General features: G+C 39.8%; 1 protein-coding gene across 1 annotated transcript in view; it reads left to right on the plus strand.

Moving 5' to 3' along the window:
- srbd1 (S1 RNA binding domain 1) overlaps positions 1–15,374 on the plus strand; it is a 75,901-nt gene that overhangs the window by 54,670 nt on the left and 5,857 nt on the right. Inside the window, exons 16-18 of the mRNA XM_083539911.1 lie at positions 8,380–8,486; positions 10,166–10,333; positions 11,631–11,765. Coding sequence (XP_083396037.1) covers positions 8,380–8,486; positions 10,166–10,333; positions 11,631–11,765 — 410 coding nt within the window. The remainder of the gene's footprint in view (positions 1–8,379; positions 8,487–10,165; positions 10,334–11,630; positions 11,766–15,374) is intronic.

Below are 15,374 nucleotides of genomic sequence, written 5' to 3' on the forward strand. Positions count from 1 at the left end.
ACTTGACGATGGCCCACAGGTACTCAATAGGGTTCAGGTTTGGAGAACTAATTAGCCACTCCAACACCTTCACCTTCAGTCACCGTACATGTTGGACCTGAACACAACACCATGATTGACCAATTTTCTTGGTATTTCTCACCATGGCCAAACAAATGTATCTGTAAAAGTCTCATCAGGACATGGTTCCAGTTATTCATGCTCTTGGACAGGTTGTCCTCAGCAGACTGTTTGCAGACTTTCTTGTAAACCAGCTTCAGAAGAGGCTTCCATCTGGGATGACAGCACATGGTCAATAAACGTATGAACTCAACTCCTATGATTGACTTTTGTGAGCCCTGTTCCGAGTGTAACCCGTCTTAGAAAACCTCTGTATGACTCTTGCCACTGTACTGTAATTTAGTTTCAGTGTGATACTGATCTTCTTATAGCCTTGGCCATTATTGTGGAGAGCAACAATTTTTAAATCCTCAGAGAGTTTCTTTGCCATGAGGTGCCATGTTGAACATCCAGTGGTCAGTATGAAAGAATTGTACTCAAAGCACCAAATTGTAACTGCTCTAATACAAGATACACAAATTTGTATGGGCCTGTCAAGCAGACAAAAACATGACCATGATGAATAGGACATGTGGCTTTGCATGTTGACATAACGTACTGCTTTTATCACTTAGGGTGTACTCACTTTTGTTGCCAGATTTATTGACAATAATGGCTGTATGTTGAGTTATTTTTAGAGGACAGTAAATCTGTACTGCTATACAAGCTGCACACCGACTACTCTAAAATATATCCAAGTTTCATTTCTATAGTATTTTCCCTTGAGAAGATATATTAAAACATAAAAAATAAAAAAAATTAATCTATATCTAGTTTTCAAACTTGATTTTATTAAGCCGACCCTTTAAAATTTAAATCACAGGTCTACCACAAGCTCGTGACTATTTTTAGCCCCTTGTGCAGCTTTGTTCACTCAGTAATGAGACGTCTTGGATAGCGTTACTCTTGTGCTCCCGACCGCGGAGTGAGGGATGGTCCCGCCGACAGACCCAGATCATTGCCAGTTCTCTTGCTTGATTGTATGCTGTCTTTGTGGGTTTTTCTCCCCAGTATGTTAGCGCTAATATTCACACTAGGGTTGTCCAAACTCATAAATTAGCACACTCCTTGCACATAACTGCCCGTAACTGCCTTCTAAAATAGCTTATTGTCCGTCGTGATTGATGGTGTCCTAATGAGCGTGCATTCCTGTGCCTCTGTGCCTGAAGGCGACATTTTTGGGTGTCTTCCTCTTGTAGTCTGCTTAAGGACTGTGAGAATTTTCGTTTCATCCCTGCCTGAGGCCCTGTGCAGCCAAATGGCTGCCAAGTAGCATACCCTAGGGGTAGGGTGCAACTATATGGGAACCTGTCCACACACTTCTCAGGTTGCATCCCACCACTAAGGAACTGCAGTTTTTTTTTAGGTCACGAACTAGGAAATACTGGTTATGCTTTGTGGAAAGTCCCTTGAGGGTGTGTTAAAGTATTTCTGATTTGCTGTCAGTCAACTAACCTGAAGGGGGTGCGTTGTTTGGGGAATGAGGTTGTTTGTGTGACGGTAAAAATGTATATGTATATATGAATATGTATACATACTATCTGGAAAGTATATAATATTGAGTTGTGTATAATGTGTTAATTTAACACAAACTTTACTTCAGCAACTGCGCCCCTCTTTTTATACAGTGTTCAAACTGCAAGTTTATTTTCCCTTCTTTTTTCCCCACTCAGTATGCATTCCAAAAGCATTCTGGCATAACTGTCACCTCTCTAATGTTACAGTGAGAGTGTTCGAGTTTCTCAATGCAATTTTACATGGGTGCCTTCCCTCACATGAAAGCTATTCTCGTGTGAAAAAAAGAGAAAACTGTACGGCATTACAGGTGTTTTCCAGTAACATGTACCATTAGACCAGCGTAGGTATGCGTCTAAATATTTAGCTATTGTTTCCCTCTTTTACAGATGTTACTCTAACCGAATCTGTAGACAGCCGCAATTCACCGGTATAGCCACTAGGGCCATAGCTCATATGGCGTCAAATGACCCTTAAGATCGTTCACTTTAAGCCTCTCAGAGGGCCTCTGCTGCTGGGTCTTAATGTCAATACAGCAGTGAAAATGACTAATGAGCTTTTCAAATGGTTTTGTAGTTTGAGGGAAAGGAAACCGCATACCGCGGCCAGTGGCAGAACAAGGCAGATGATGAGCATCAACCAACAGAAATCCTAAGAGGTCATGCATTATATTTTTTTCTTTCTCGTTTTCGCATGATCACGACTAAACAAAAAATGTTTTCTCGTTATTACGACTTAATTTTCCATAAGCCCAAAGGGTTATGGTTATTATCCATAATGCTGCGATAATGTTGCCTCTAGAACATGTTCTTATGCCAAATTAATATTGATCACAAGAAAGCAAAACAAAAAGGGAAAAAAAATATCATAATGCATGGTCTCTTAGAACGTCCGTTTCAACCTGATTCTGAACTAAAAAGAAAAAGCATTTGTTTGTAATTAAGACACAGGTAGTCCCCGATTTACGATGGCGATGTGCATTATTGACCCCATCGTAACTTAAAAATATCGTATGTCGAGACGATATTTCTTATTGCTACTGTCATCGTAAGATCGAAACAATCGTAAGTTGAACCATCGTAACTCAGGGACCATTTGTATTTACGTGGCTTAATCTTAATCAATTTTTTTTTTTTTTTTTTTTTTAGCTAATTTTCTGCCTGTTCTGCCATACTGCTCTTTTTGAGTTCCTTGATTACAATTGCTGACTAGTGGTTATTAAAAATCCTGACACCACACCATACGAAGCTCATGCAAAATAACGGTGAACTGTTGGGTCTGTCTCTAAAAAGTACTCGTTGTTATGGATAATTTAGCATAAAGAGTAGGAAGACTGCGTGGTCTGGTTTTCTGTTCAAGTTCTCATATAATTTTTTTTTTCCAGGTTGCCAGACATTCCAGTCAGTTTTAAAGTTCCTCATGACATTGTCATTGGTTATCCAGGTGATTCTCATCAACCCAGGTGGTTAGATGGGGTGAAATAAAAGCTGTGTGACAGGATTTCTTATTATTTTCAACTGTTGCCAGTCCCACATAAACCTAGGGAAAGAATCTAGACATTATTGGAAGGTCTCTGCTGGATTGTGCACAGAAGAAGCCATTTTAATAATTCTCTCTCATCCAGGGTCACAACCACAGTTTCTTATACTAAGTGCAGATGGTCCCAGAGTCACGATGGTTCGACTTACGATTTTTCGATCTTAGGATGACGAGAGCGATTCGACAAAATTGTAAAAATATAAAAGAATAAAAAAAAAAAAATTTTGCACAACAGGCAGCAGCATACGATGTACGATACGTCGGACGTGCAGCTGGGATGAGCGTATCTCTCGCCCTGTGAGATGCCCCACTCTTGCTAGCGGTCGACGGAGTAAAGTTGTCTTAGTGTGTATTTTTTTCTGTTTTAAACGGTTTCAAAGAGCAATTTCAGTGATAAAACCATGTCTTCCATGCGCCCAAGTATGTTTCCTGCTTGTAAGAAGAAAAAAACCAGGAAAACCATCAGTTTAGAGCAGAAAAAGAAAATTATAAATTAGCATGAAGCAGGAAAGATTGTAACAGTCATAGTACCATCTTCAACTTGATATGATATGTTTGATATGTTTGACTTACGATGGGGTCGCCATAACGTATCTCCATTTTAAGTAGGGGACTACATGTAAAAAACTTTCTTTTGGCTTCTCCCATTAGGGGTCGCCACAGCGGATCATCCGCATGTTTGATTTGGCACATGTTTTTACGCTGGATGCCCTTCCTAACGCAACCCTCCCCATTTATCCGGGCTTGGGGCCGGCACTAAGGCTTGTGCAACCCTAATGGCTGGGGTTGGTTCCCTCACCGGGGATCGAACCCGGGCTGCAGCGGTGAGAGCGCTGCATCCTAACCACTAGCCCACCAGGGAACCAAGTAGGGGACTACCTGTAATTAGCTTTAATTTACCATGGGTGCACAGGTAGTCCCTGACTTACATTTGAGATGTGTTCTGATGACCCCATAGGAAATTGAAAATGTGGTCAAGTTGAGACATGGCCTAGCCTACCCAGGGGTTTTAAAGAATGGTGATCAGTCGAATCATCGTAACTCGTGGACCATTTGTGTTGTGAAACAAATTTAGCAGTATAACCCTTTTTTTAATCTCGCACTCTATAAATTGTTTAGCTGATTTTCGCGGCCTCTCGTGGATAGCACGATAGACCAAAAAACTTAAAGGGAATTGTTCTTATGAAGTTTTATATAAAAATAATGAAATTTATTAATAGAAATATAATTATTTACCGTAACTTACTGTACTATAATATCTATCTATATAGTTTCTGAACTATTTACAGATAAACAGAAAAGGTAGGGAATGTATCAATATTCTCTCCTGTTAATGCAAAAATCAGTTCTAGTGCAGCCATTTTTGGGTCATGTAAGGCAGAGGTCTCCAATCCACTTTTTTGTCCACCACAGACCTGTTTCAATTTTGAAGATATTTTGCAACTACTGGGTTATGACCGGGTGGTTGCCCAACGTCTGATAGGCAAGGAGGTTTGGTTAGACTTTTGAATATCCCACTATTAAAATCATTATTAAAATGTAAAGATTATAACAACCGCACCATTGCTAAAAACAAAGCCATCTACCAAAAAGTTAGTGACTGCGTAAGGAGTGCATTAAGCTTATAAGCAAGAGGTCAAGGTTAAATCTTAGCTTGATACTAACACCACGATGCTGCCTACTGTGAAGCACGGTGAGGTTAGCATCATGCTGACATTCTTAGGGTTTGGACTAGTATTGGATTTCAACCCAATGTAGTGCTTTGTGTTTCAACAGGTCTTGTGGTTGTTGGGTTTATTTTCAATAATGGACATGTTAGTGTGTCAAACACTGGACGATTTATTAAGAAAAAAAAATGCTGACTTGTACTTTTGCAAGCTTTTGTTAGTTTGCCCCTGACTTTAATGTCTCTTTGGTCTTTATGATGTGGTTTGTTTAGGCATGTTCTCTAACTAATTCTAGAGCCTTCCAGGAACAAACAGGTTTGCTTGAGCAGGGCAATTTCTATTAGAACATTGTGTTTGCTGATGTTGTTTTTTGTTTTTTGTTTTTTTATAAACCCATCATATAATTAACCCAACCATACTGCAATTTATTTGGGCATAACTAGTAAAGCAATATCTCCAGGCTTCTATTAATTATGGCATTAGTCTGCCATCATTTCCACTATTCCAGTTACAAAAGCCCTCTACAAGTAACCCACTGGAGAAAGAAACGTTTATTATTCCTGCCTATTGGCAATACATTCCCCTATTTTTCCACTTGCCTGTGTATGTGGGATTCAATTCATGCATTAGATTAGTTGTGAATGCATTATGGTTTTCTTATGATCTTTTTTTAATGCAGTAAAATTTCTCCCCTTGGTAGCTTATATTACTTATTTAGTGATTTGTTATTTACAAAGCCTAGTCGAGTTTTTTTATCAATCTTATCAAAGAGATTTCTTTGGATTTGTGCAAGCCCAACGGTACATGCTCATACACCCTTACACATTTCAGATCACATGAAGTTTTCATGGTGTTAAGGCACAGTTGACAGCCACATGTCATTTACAGACCTTCCTTTAGCTTTGTGTTTTTTTTTTAAACCAATAAACCAATAAAATTCACGTCTGTCAGACTTCCCCTAAATGAAAATATGATTACAGGACTCAGGTTCTAGATGCATCACTCTTCTGTGTTCTCTAGTCTTTCATGTGACTAATGTGTGGCAGAGAGGCCATCTATATAACTTTAAACAAATCATCTGTGCATCCATTGGGGTTTGTTTGGTGATTACCAAACAGATTTCTGTGCACCATAAATAGAATTTAGAGTAGGTACTAAGGCATATGACAATATTTAAAAATTAAATATTTTATTATATATTATATTATATTATAATAAAACCTTTAGCAAATACACTACATGGACAAGTATTAGGACATCTGACTTTTCCAGAAGTATGTGGTTTTCCCCTTATACCAAGTTGTGGGTGCACAATTGTATACTTTAAATGCAGCATAATGAACTTTTCCCTTCACTTGAACTTAAAGACTTGAACCCATTTAAGCAGACATTGCCCCTGTGCACAAAGCAAACTCAGTAAAGATACAATATACTTTACATGGGTTAGAATGGAAGATCTCTCGCGATAGAGCTTTAACCTTAATCGTTAAGAGGTCTCCTCACTGTAGATCAGTGCCTCGCTTTACAAACACTCTTGTCGCTGAATGAGCACAAATCTCTACAAGCACACTCCAAAATCAATTCAAGTTAAGAAGCTTTTATTGTCATTTCAATCATATATAAAGTGGGTCAAATGAGTTTTTGATACTTGATTGTTTTTGATATTTGATCCACTGATGATTTTTCAAGTTTTCCCACTGTAATTTTCATCGTAGGTACACCTAAACTGTGAGAGACAGAATCTAAAAAAAAAAAAAATCCAGAAAATCACATTGTATGATTTTTAAATAATGAATTTCCATTTAATTGCATGAAACTAAGTAATAAAGTAATTTAAAGAAATTTGTCCTCGCCACATAAAGTGCATACTGTGCAACCCAGTGCAAACAATGCAAACAGACAATACAAAACATTACAGTACAGGACAAACTCATTAAAAAATACACAAAAAAGCACCGACCCATATTCATTCTGTGTAATATGTTATACAGTGCAATGTGCAAATAAAAATGTAAACAAAGATGGTACACATATACATTTCTGTATAGCAGTTGTTGGTGGCAGTTTAAAATGTGTGCAAATCAACAGCAGCAAATGATTAAGTGTGCAAAACAGCGTCTGTCTGTCTGTCTGTCTGTCTGTCTGTCTGTCTGTCTGTCTGTCTGTCTGTCTGTCTGTCTGTCTGTCTGTCTATCTATCTATCTATCTATCTATCTATCTATCTATCTATCTATCTATCTATCTACATATCTACAGCAGTTGGGTAGTCTATGTGGAATTGGATGATCAAAAAGCATTTGCAAATTTTATATTCAGGTAGAAAACCGAGAGTGTCTGATACACTTGAATGTGATTTCTGTGCTCATACTTGTAAAAACAATGCACACTGTTAATGCAAATGAATAAAACTCTGCATGGGTATGCTAAAGCATGCATAGTCATTGAGCAAATCAATGACTAAGGGTGAAAGTGTACATTTTGGTGGGATATAATCGAGCATTGGTTCTCAAAGTGAGGCCCGGTCATTTTTTTATTACTGTGTTATTGTGCTGGAAAGTATAACCAACAAATATCAAAGTTATTATATGTATTGCTTAGGTGTAGTTATTAGCTAGTTTATTTGGGTCTCTAAATGCAAGTGTTTTTATTCAAACCATAATAGATCAATGGCAGTACATTCTGGGACAAATAGGCAAATTATTACCTTTTTTTGTTGTTTTTTTTTATTAATGGGCTTAATATTTGGATGGGGGGCTGTGAAATTTATATTTCATGTTTCCTGTCTCCCAAAAGATTATTGAAAATAAATGTATTGCCATTATACCAAGACTTCAATCACTGCTAACATCTTCCATATGGTTTATGGGTTCCTTCACAATACAATGTCTGGTCAGAATTCACCACTTGGTACTAATTTTTGTCAGTTTTGGATTCTGGTTTGCGGTTCGCTTCCCTTTGAATCCCCATCTCCATGTAAAAAAAGAAGGCCTCCGAAGTGTGAATAGTTGGGTTGGATTAACTTTATCAATTCCCTGCGCTTAATGGAAAACCCCTGCGAGTGGACTTTGAAGTGTCCTAGGCGCTTTCCAATGAAAACAGGCTCTGAACGTCTCTCCGTCTCTCTTTGAGGAAGGAGAGATCCACACTCTGCTGCTTTTCTTGTCTCTCCTCTCAAACCCGGTACTGAAACCACAAGGTATTCAGGTTCAGATCTGACCACGACTAAACAACAGTGGCCTTGTGGAAAGTCTTATTTTTTGGAATGTGATTTTGACAAGGTGTAATAGCTTTCAGATAACCCCACCCTGTCTAGAAGGATCACGGTTTGGTTACATAGTTGAATATTGAAATATAGAGCTTTTGTGAGTTCAAATGGAAAGTGCTGATGTAGAATTTGGCGTTGAAGCCCCCCCCAAAAAAACATGTTTGTGCAAAGCTGATCATACACATCTGATAAATCATATAAAGGATCAGCAGTCGTCTCATTGACAAAGCAGACTTATTTTTTTTATTTCTTTTCCCCCCCTGCATTCGGTAAATATCCTTTCACTCTTTCTAGCACGACGTGTCACAGACCTTGCTGAGGACTGCACTGGATGGTGTGGTGCAGGAGTGTGTGAGCTTCGTGGGAGTGGACATCAACATCTGCTCCGAGACGTTGATGAGGTACAAACCGAATAGTTTCCAGCAGCAGTCACAACATTACAACTTCACACTCACCTCCCCACTACTGCAGTTCTGCTCTGTTTAGTCTGACACCCCACTCAGGACAAGCCAGACTGCAGACATGCGCATAACTACACACACGCACACACTTTTAGCCACATAATTGCTTTCTGTTCTGTTTTCTCTTTCCAATGAAAGTAATTTTAAACTATCCTGATGACTAATATTTTATTTATATATATATATATATATATATATATATATATATATATATATATATATATATATATATATATATATATATATATATATATATATATAAATAATCAGTCATCATAATATCAGTATATTGTATAATATCAGTCAAAAAAGAGCCTGGGAGAAAACTATATTTATGTATATATATGTGTGTATATATATATATATATATATATATATATATATATATATATATATATATATATATATATATATATATATATATTACAATTATGTGGCTAAAATGCAAAGTGTGTGCGTGTGTGTAGTTATGCGCATGTCTGCAGTCTGGCTTGTCATATATATATATATTCACACGTGCTAATCGTCCAATCGTCCCAGGCCACATAAACTTGTATATATATCCGGGTATATAAATTTATAATGCTGTAATTGTAAATTGAGCTAACACACAGACACAGGCAGTACTGTTTATTGTGCCTTTTTGCTCAGTTACTCAGTGGAATAAGTTCAGAGCTAATAGCAAAATGTTTACCTTGCTTTGAACTGGAGCTTATATTAATACAAATCCAAGCCGGAATGCCAGTCAAGCTCCCATTTTCCTGTATGCCTCTCTGTCCTACCTCGTAATGTTTTTTTGTACACAAAACGTCCATACTGACAGTCCCCCAGAATATGCAGGTTAAATGCATGGTGGCTTTTTTTTTTTCTTTTTTCTCTCAAGCTGGTCAAACCTATGATATTGGATCTGAAAACTGCGTCGTGTCATCTGGGGCCAGTAGTGGTCAAGTGTGAGGCAGGCAGAGCTCAGGTCATTTGTTTACCTGACTTTAAATGAGCTCTCAGCTCCAGACTCGTGCGCGCACACACACAAACACACACACACACACACACACACACACACACACACACACACACAATGCACATTCACAGCTCGAATGTAATACAGGCCTTATTTATAAGTGATGACATACTCTGTTTGAATAGCTGCTTTTGGAAGGAGCTGCCACTTTAAATTCCCCATACTGTCACCGAAAACTTTAGAAGCTTGCCTGTTCAAAATGAAAAGGTTACAAAGATTATTAAGATTTGAGGGAAAGATCTTAGCGAACCGTTTTGGTAACTGCTCTGGAAAATGTTCTCAGTGTTTGTACTAATATATCACACGTGAATATGTAAGGATTTGATTAGTATGAAATAGAATTTCTGTAACCCTTGGGTGGACTTTCAAAGTGCTTTTTTTTTTTTTTTTTTTTTTTTTTTTTTACTCTGGATATACACTATAAGGGAGGTATTGACATCTGTGGCAGTGACTAATTTTAAAAACAAGCAGGATTTCAAAGCTAAATGAGAAATAAAGACGGTGTCTATGAAATATCCTTGGATTTTCAAAGGTCCTTTGAATATTTTATGGTGCAGAGGAAGTATGTTTTTTTTTTGTGTTTGGTTTTTTTTGGTAGACATGTTGCAGGTCTGAATGCAGGTCGGGCACGAAGCATAGTGGAGTGGAGAGAAAAGAACGGGCCTTTTTTCAACCGAGAGCAACTGAAGCTGGTCAAAGGCCTGGGCCCAAAGAGCTTTCAGCAGTGTGCTGGTTTCATCCGAATCAACCCAGAGACTGCTCACAGGTAATGTGTGTTCATAACAAGCTTACATTTACATTGATGGGATTTGGGAGACACCCTTATCCAGAGCAATTTACAACCGAGCGGCTGGGATTTGAACTTGTGACCTTCCAGTCTAGAGTCCAATGCTAGGTTCCACCAAAGGCTTCTCTTTGCATTCCATTTATAATGAACTCCCGAGTTCCAGAATTACTGCTGAATGGCAGCATGCTGCAGGTAATAGGTTTGGTATCCTCACAAAACTCTTGGGCCTTGGGTTTGATCATAAACTTGTCTTATGGTGTGTATAGGGTTTTGGGTCTTATCCTTGTATTATCTGTGCGAAATTGGCTACTTGAAATTGCCACCATGTGTAAATTGTTTGGAGATTACACATCAATGGATTGGTTCCCAGAAACTGCTTCATCAAGTGCTTCTTCTCAAGTGCCAGTTCCATCCCTGTTTACAGAGTGACACCAAATCTACATGGCCAGCTATAGAAATCAGTTTATAGCCATACTGTACAGATCATTTAGTTTACAGACAAGTTACAGGTAGTCCATGAGTTACGATGGTTCGACTTGCGATTATTCGGTCTTGCGATGACAATAGCGATAAGAAAATTTGCGTGCCAGGCAAATGCGGCAGCTTATGTGCCGTACTATACGTTGGGAGGCTGCCAGGATGTAGCCATCTCCCACCTTGTGAGATGCCTTACTCTTGCCATCGGCCAACAGCGTTTAGTTGTCTCGGTGTTAGAGCGTGTATTTTTGTATGTGTTTTTGGTGTTTCAAAGCCCAATTTTAGCTCTTATTTCTCTCCTTTTTATCGGCTATTGTTGTTGCTGCACTGCAATTTCAGTTTAAAATAATTTAATATTGTTCACTATAGTTCACTGGAAGTATAGAAGTGAGGAACCAATATCCTTTTAGGCCTGTCACAGTAAACTCTTTGTTTAAAGAAGCTTTTGGAAGCTTTACATGCTTGACGAAGCAAAACAAAAGATGCATTTTCATAGAGGTGTCCATGTTTTTTTGTTTTTTTTTTCCCTTTGATAGGGAACATTATTACTACTTGCACATTACCACTTACAAGTTGCCACAAACACAGAATTCGACATTTTATTTGGGTGTTAAATCAATGATTTGGTCAACATTTAATCGAATGAACATCTTCCGCTAAATGAAGAACTTTCCTTGAAGAACGGGGAGAAATATTAAGCAATATTAACCCTAACCCTAACCCTAACCCTAACCCATTTTTGATATTAAGATCTTGTGAAAACTCTGTTGCTAATAGTAACCTGTTCTCCCTCTTACAGTCTAGGCTCAGGTGAAACCTCAAGCTCAGCAACTGCCATGAAGTCAACAGCAAAGAAGAGCAAAGGCATCTGTAACACACCTAATCCTCTGGACCAAACATGCATCCATCCTGAGTCATACAGCTTTGCAATGAGGTGAGAGCCCAGCTCCAGTTAAAGTATCTGACATGCTGGTATGCTTGCGCTGACACTCCTCTGGGTAGGAATGCCTTGATAGCCTGGCGTGCATGTGTGCTAGCGAGTCGAGCCACATAAATAGAGGGGTAGCATCTGGCCCAGTGTGTTTCTCACACTTGTGTTTGTGTTCTGTGTGTGTGTTTGTGTTCTGTGTGTGTGTGTGTGTGTGTGTGTGTGTGTGTGTGTGTGTGTGTGTCTAAGGGTTGTTAGTGCTATTGCTACTCATATAAAAAGCATGTGCTGTTGGCTCGGTGGTTGTGAATGGGAACTATGCCTGCAGCTGTGCTAGTCCAGTCTGTTTAGACTGCTCTGGTTTGACACTCGTGATGGCTGATGCCAGGAGACGTGCCAGTGCGGAAGCTCCTGGAGGCGGATATATGACAGCTGCAAGTCAAAATGAATTTTTGTGTGTGTGTGAGGGGAAATTAAACTAATTTGGCATTTCGAGTGATAGTCAATCACTTGATCTCAGTTGTAGTAACATAGATATTGCATTTGTAGGTTATTTTACTAATGTGTGTATCTCTAGACATCATAGGTGAGTACACCTTCCTTAGAAGCAGCATATATAAGCAGCACATATACATGCTATGAAAGAAAAAGTATTTGGTAGTTTGAATGTATTTTGCCATTTCCATTCATCCCAAAACTGACCTATCGTTTTAGCTTTGAGGGTTGCCAGCGTTGTTCGGAAATCAGTATGGTTCCTGTGCGTGCAGCTTGTCCACCAGTGCTTGGCCAAATCTGTCATCAGAGGCATCTGTGGGGGTTAGAGGTCTAATAAAGCCACTTAGGGGCATGGAGAGGGGGGAATAATCACCCTGTCATATCCTCCAGCCTCACTCTCCTTCTGTTTGTTTTCCTTTCTCTCCGTTCGGCTTAATTTCCTACTAAACCAGGCAGAAAAGTCTCCCTTGCCGACTGCCGTATTATTGACAGACTCTATCGTTACCAAATGCTGCGCTAATGGATGTTCTGCTAGACTCCAATTGTCACTGTGAGCCCAGGCGTATTTTTCTTGGAAAAGCAGGGTTTGATTAAACATGGCCACCAGCAGAGCGAAGTTAGTAATGTACCGGCCGGCTAATGTAGCAGACCTGAAGCAGAGTTTTCAGGGGGTATGGGAGGAATTCGGATAATGACTAACGATGCGAACAGGTCGTCTGAACAATGGCTTTATAATGACAGCGACAAGCTTGACGTATTCCCAACAATCTACAGCCCATTTCTGCATTGGAATCATCAGTCGTTCCTTCTTTCCTGGTTTTGCCAGATGTGACGTCACACAAGGGGATAAGGTGAGGGCGAGCCTAAGGTCTGAAGTCAGACTCGCATGCATTGTCCGTGAGCAGGCATAATGCGCCCACTCTCCTCTCACTCGAGCGATTATTGCACGATGGCCACTCTGTACAGCGTGGGCTAGCCAGCAGTAATGGTGGATCGTGTTGCTCTAATGCGATAAACCCGATACTCTTACCCTTACCACTGGGAACCACTCCCTCGTCACGTGCCCACACCAAAAAAAACTGACCTCTTGATGGATTTCCAAAGGAAGGTGTGTTAAAAAAATAAATGTAAAAAACAGACACGCGTGCCAAAGACGACATGTATATTTTGAGAGATGAAGCCAACCTGAAGGTGAATACTGACTTTGCTTTTGCATCTTTTGGGGATAGTAAATGTTTTGGCAGTCAAAAATGTATTGGCCTAGCCAATCATACTCAGAACTGGAATACTGGAACAGCATTAGTAGTCTTGTTTGTTGGATAATAAAAAGATAAATTAGATGGAAAAAATATTTTTGTTCCAAAAACACGGGTTAGACAGTCAAAAAAAAAAAAAAAAAAAGGAAAGAAACAACTATATAAATACGGAGTGTGTAAATTGGCATTGAACATGTTGCTCGCAGCTGTGAGTGCTTACTGCTTGGCCGTCTTTAAGTGCCTGATGATTTGAGAGCCGTGATGCGATTCTGCTTGTTGACGTGCTTCCTTCTGAAACAGGAAGTCAGGAAGCAAGCTTGTTGTGGAGCTACACTGATTTCCACGACATCCCCCCCCCCCCACACACAAACTTTCTCCCTCTCCAAACCCCACCTCCAACTAACTGCCTGACTATATTTTTCTCTCTCAAATTAGCAGTGTGCTAACTGCATGTCTCAGTGAATAAACCATTATAGCATAGATTTTCTTGCGAACTACATTTGCGATTTAAAGTCGGAATGAGCCTAGACACAAACACACAAACTCCACCTATTTCTTGACACTCGGGGGATACAAAAAAACCACAAGTGCATTTCTATGCATACAAAAAACCCACAAATGTTGATCTTAATAGCGCATGAACTTAGCCTCGGTTCATTCAGAATGTGTGTCATCGAGTATTTGCATACAGAATACCGTCTCAGAAGAATAAATAGGAGCGATCGTGAACTGCTGATGGCTAAGTCTGGAGAGCCTCGCTTTCAAGGCCCACCGCATGGCCTGTGTGCTTGGAGCAGAGCTGCTTTTCATTAGGCCCATGGAGAAGCACCATCGTGCTCTGCTCGCTCCTCTAAACACAAACACACAGAGGGAAACCCGAGCCCATGGCCTGATGGGACGCCACCTCCCACACCCGCAAAACGTCTCTTCATAAATCAGCCAGAGTGCAACGCTGCAGCTTGCCTCTCTGCCAACACGGCTGCGCCGCTCGACCCCCGAGCTCTGGGGAAACAGCTACAGAGACACAGCGGCTCTGATGAACAACACAGAGGTGGGGTGAGCGCGTCGGGGAGGATGTATGTAGCTGAAAGCGGGCATGCGGTTGATTTACAGAGATGGTAAATGGAGCCCAGGAGTATAACACGATCTCTACTCTCTGCCGATCCTCTTGGGCCAGATTTTTATCCTGCTATCAGCTCTCAACAGAGTTTGCTTGAAAGAGCGTGTTCTGATCCAAGTTCAGTGGCAGATCCAGCTGCAGATATACTGTACGCTGCATCTCCCTTGTGTCCCAGTGCACTGATACTGCAATGCAGACATAACCACATACAGGCTGCTTAAGCTGGGAGACACATTGGAATTCGTCAACTGTGTGTGCATGTGGGTGTTTCTGTATTCCCAGCACTTCATAACTCACATGAAAAGGCATGGGGTTTTTTTTACTTGGTTTTTACAAAACTCAGAGCCACTTCTGAACTGTTAATAAGTTAAAAGTAGGCATTCTTATAAGAATATATTTTCCCCTCTAGATCCCCCTTTTTTCCCCTGTTCAGGAACATGACACATATAAATATATATATATATATATATATATATATATACATTTTCTATGTTCAAAAAAGGTAAACTCAGGTACTGATGCAGGTAATGTGAGGAGCAGTCAGCGTTCGCATTAATCGCAATGGTGTTCAGTACGTTTGAGGTCAGAGTTCTATAGCAGGCCACTCAAGATATTCCACTCCAACCCATGTAAAGCACATCTTCAAGGAGTGCGCTTTGTGCACAGGGGTTTTGTTGTACTGAAACTGGAGTGTGGTTCACGTGAAAGGAAAATGTAATGCCACCACACCCAAAGACATCCTAT

This window comes from Silurus aristotelis (genome assembly GCF_946808225.1).
Source record: "Silurus aristotelis genome assembly, chromosome: 4".
In the NCBI taxonomy this organism is placed as follows: domain Eukaryota; kingdom Metazoa; phylum Chordata; class Actinopteri; order Siluriformes; family Siluridae; genus Silurus; species Silurus aristotelis.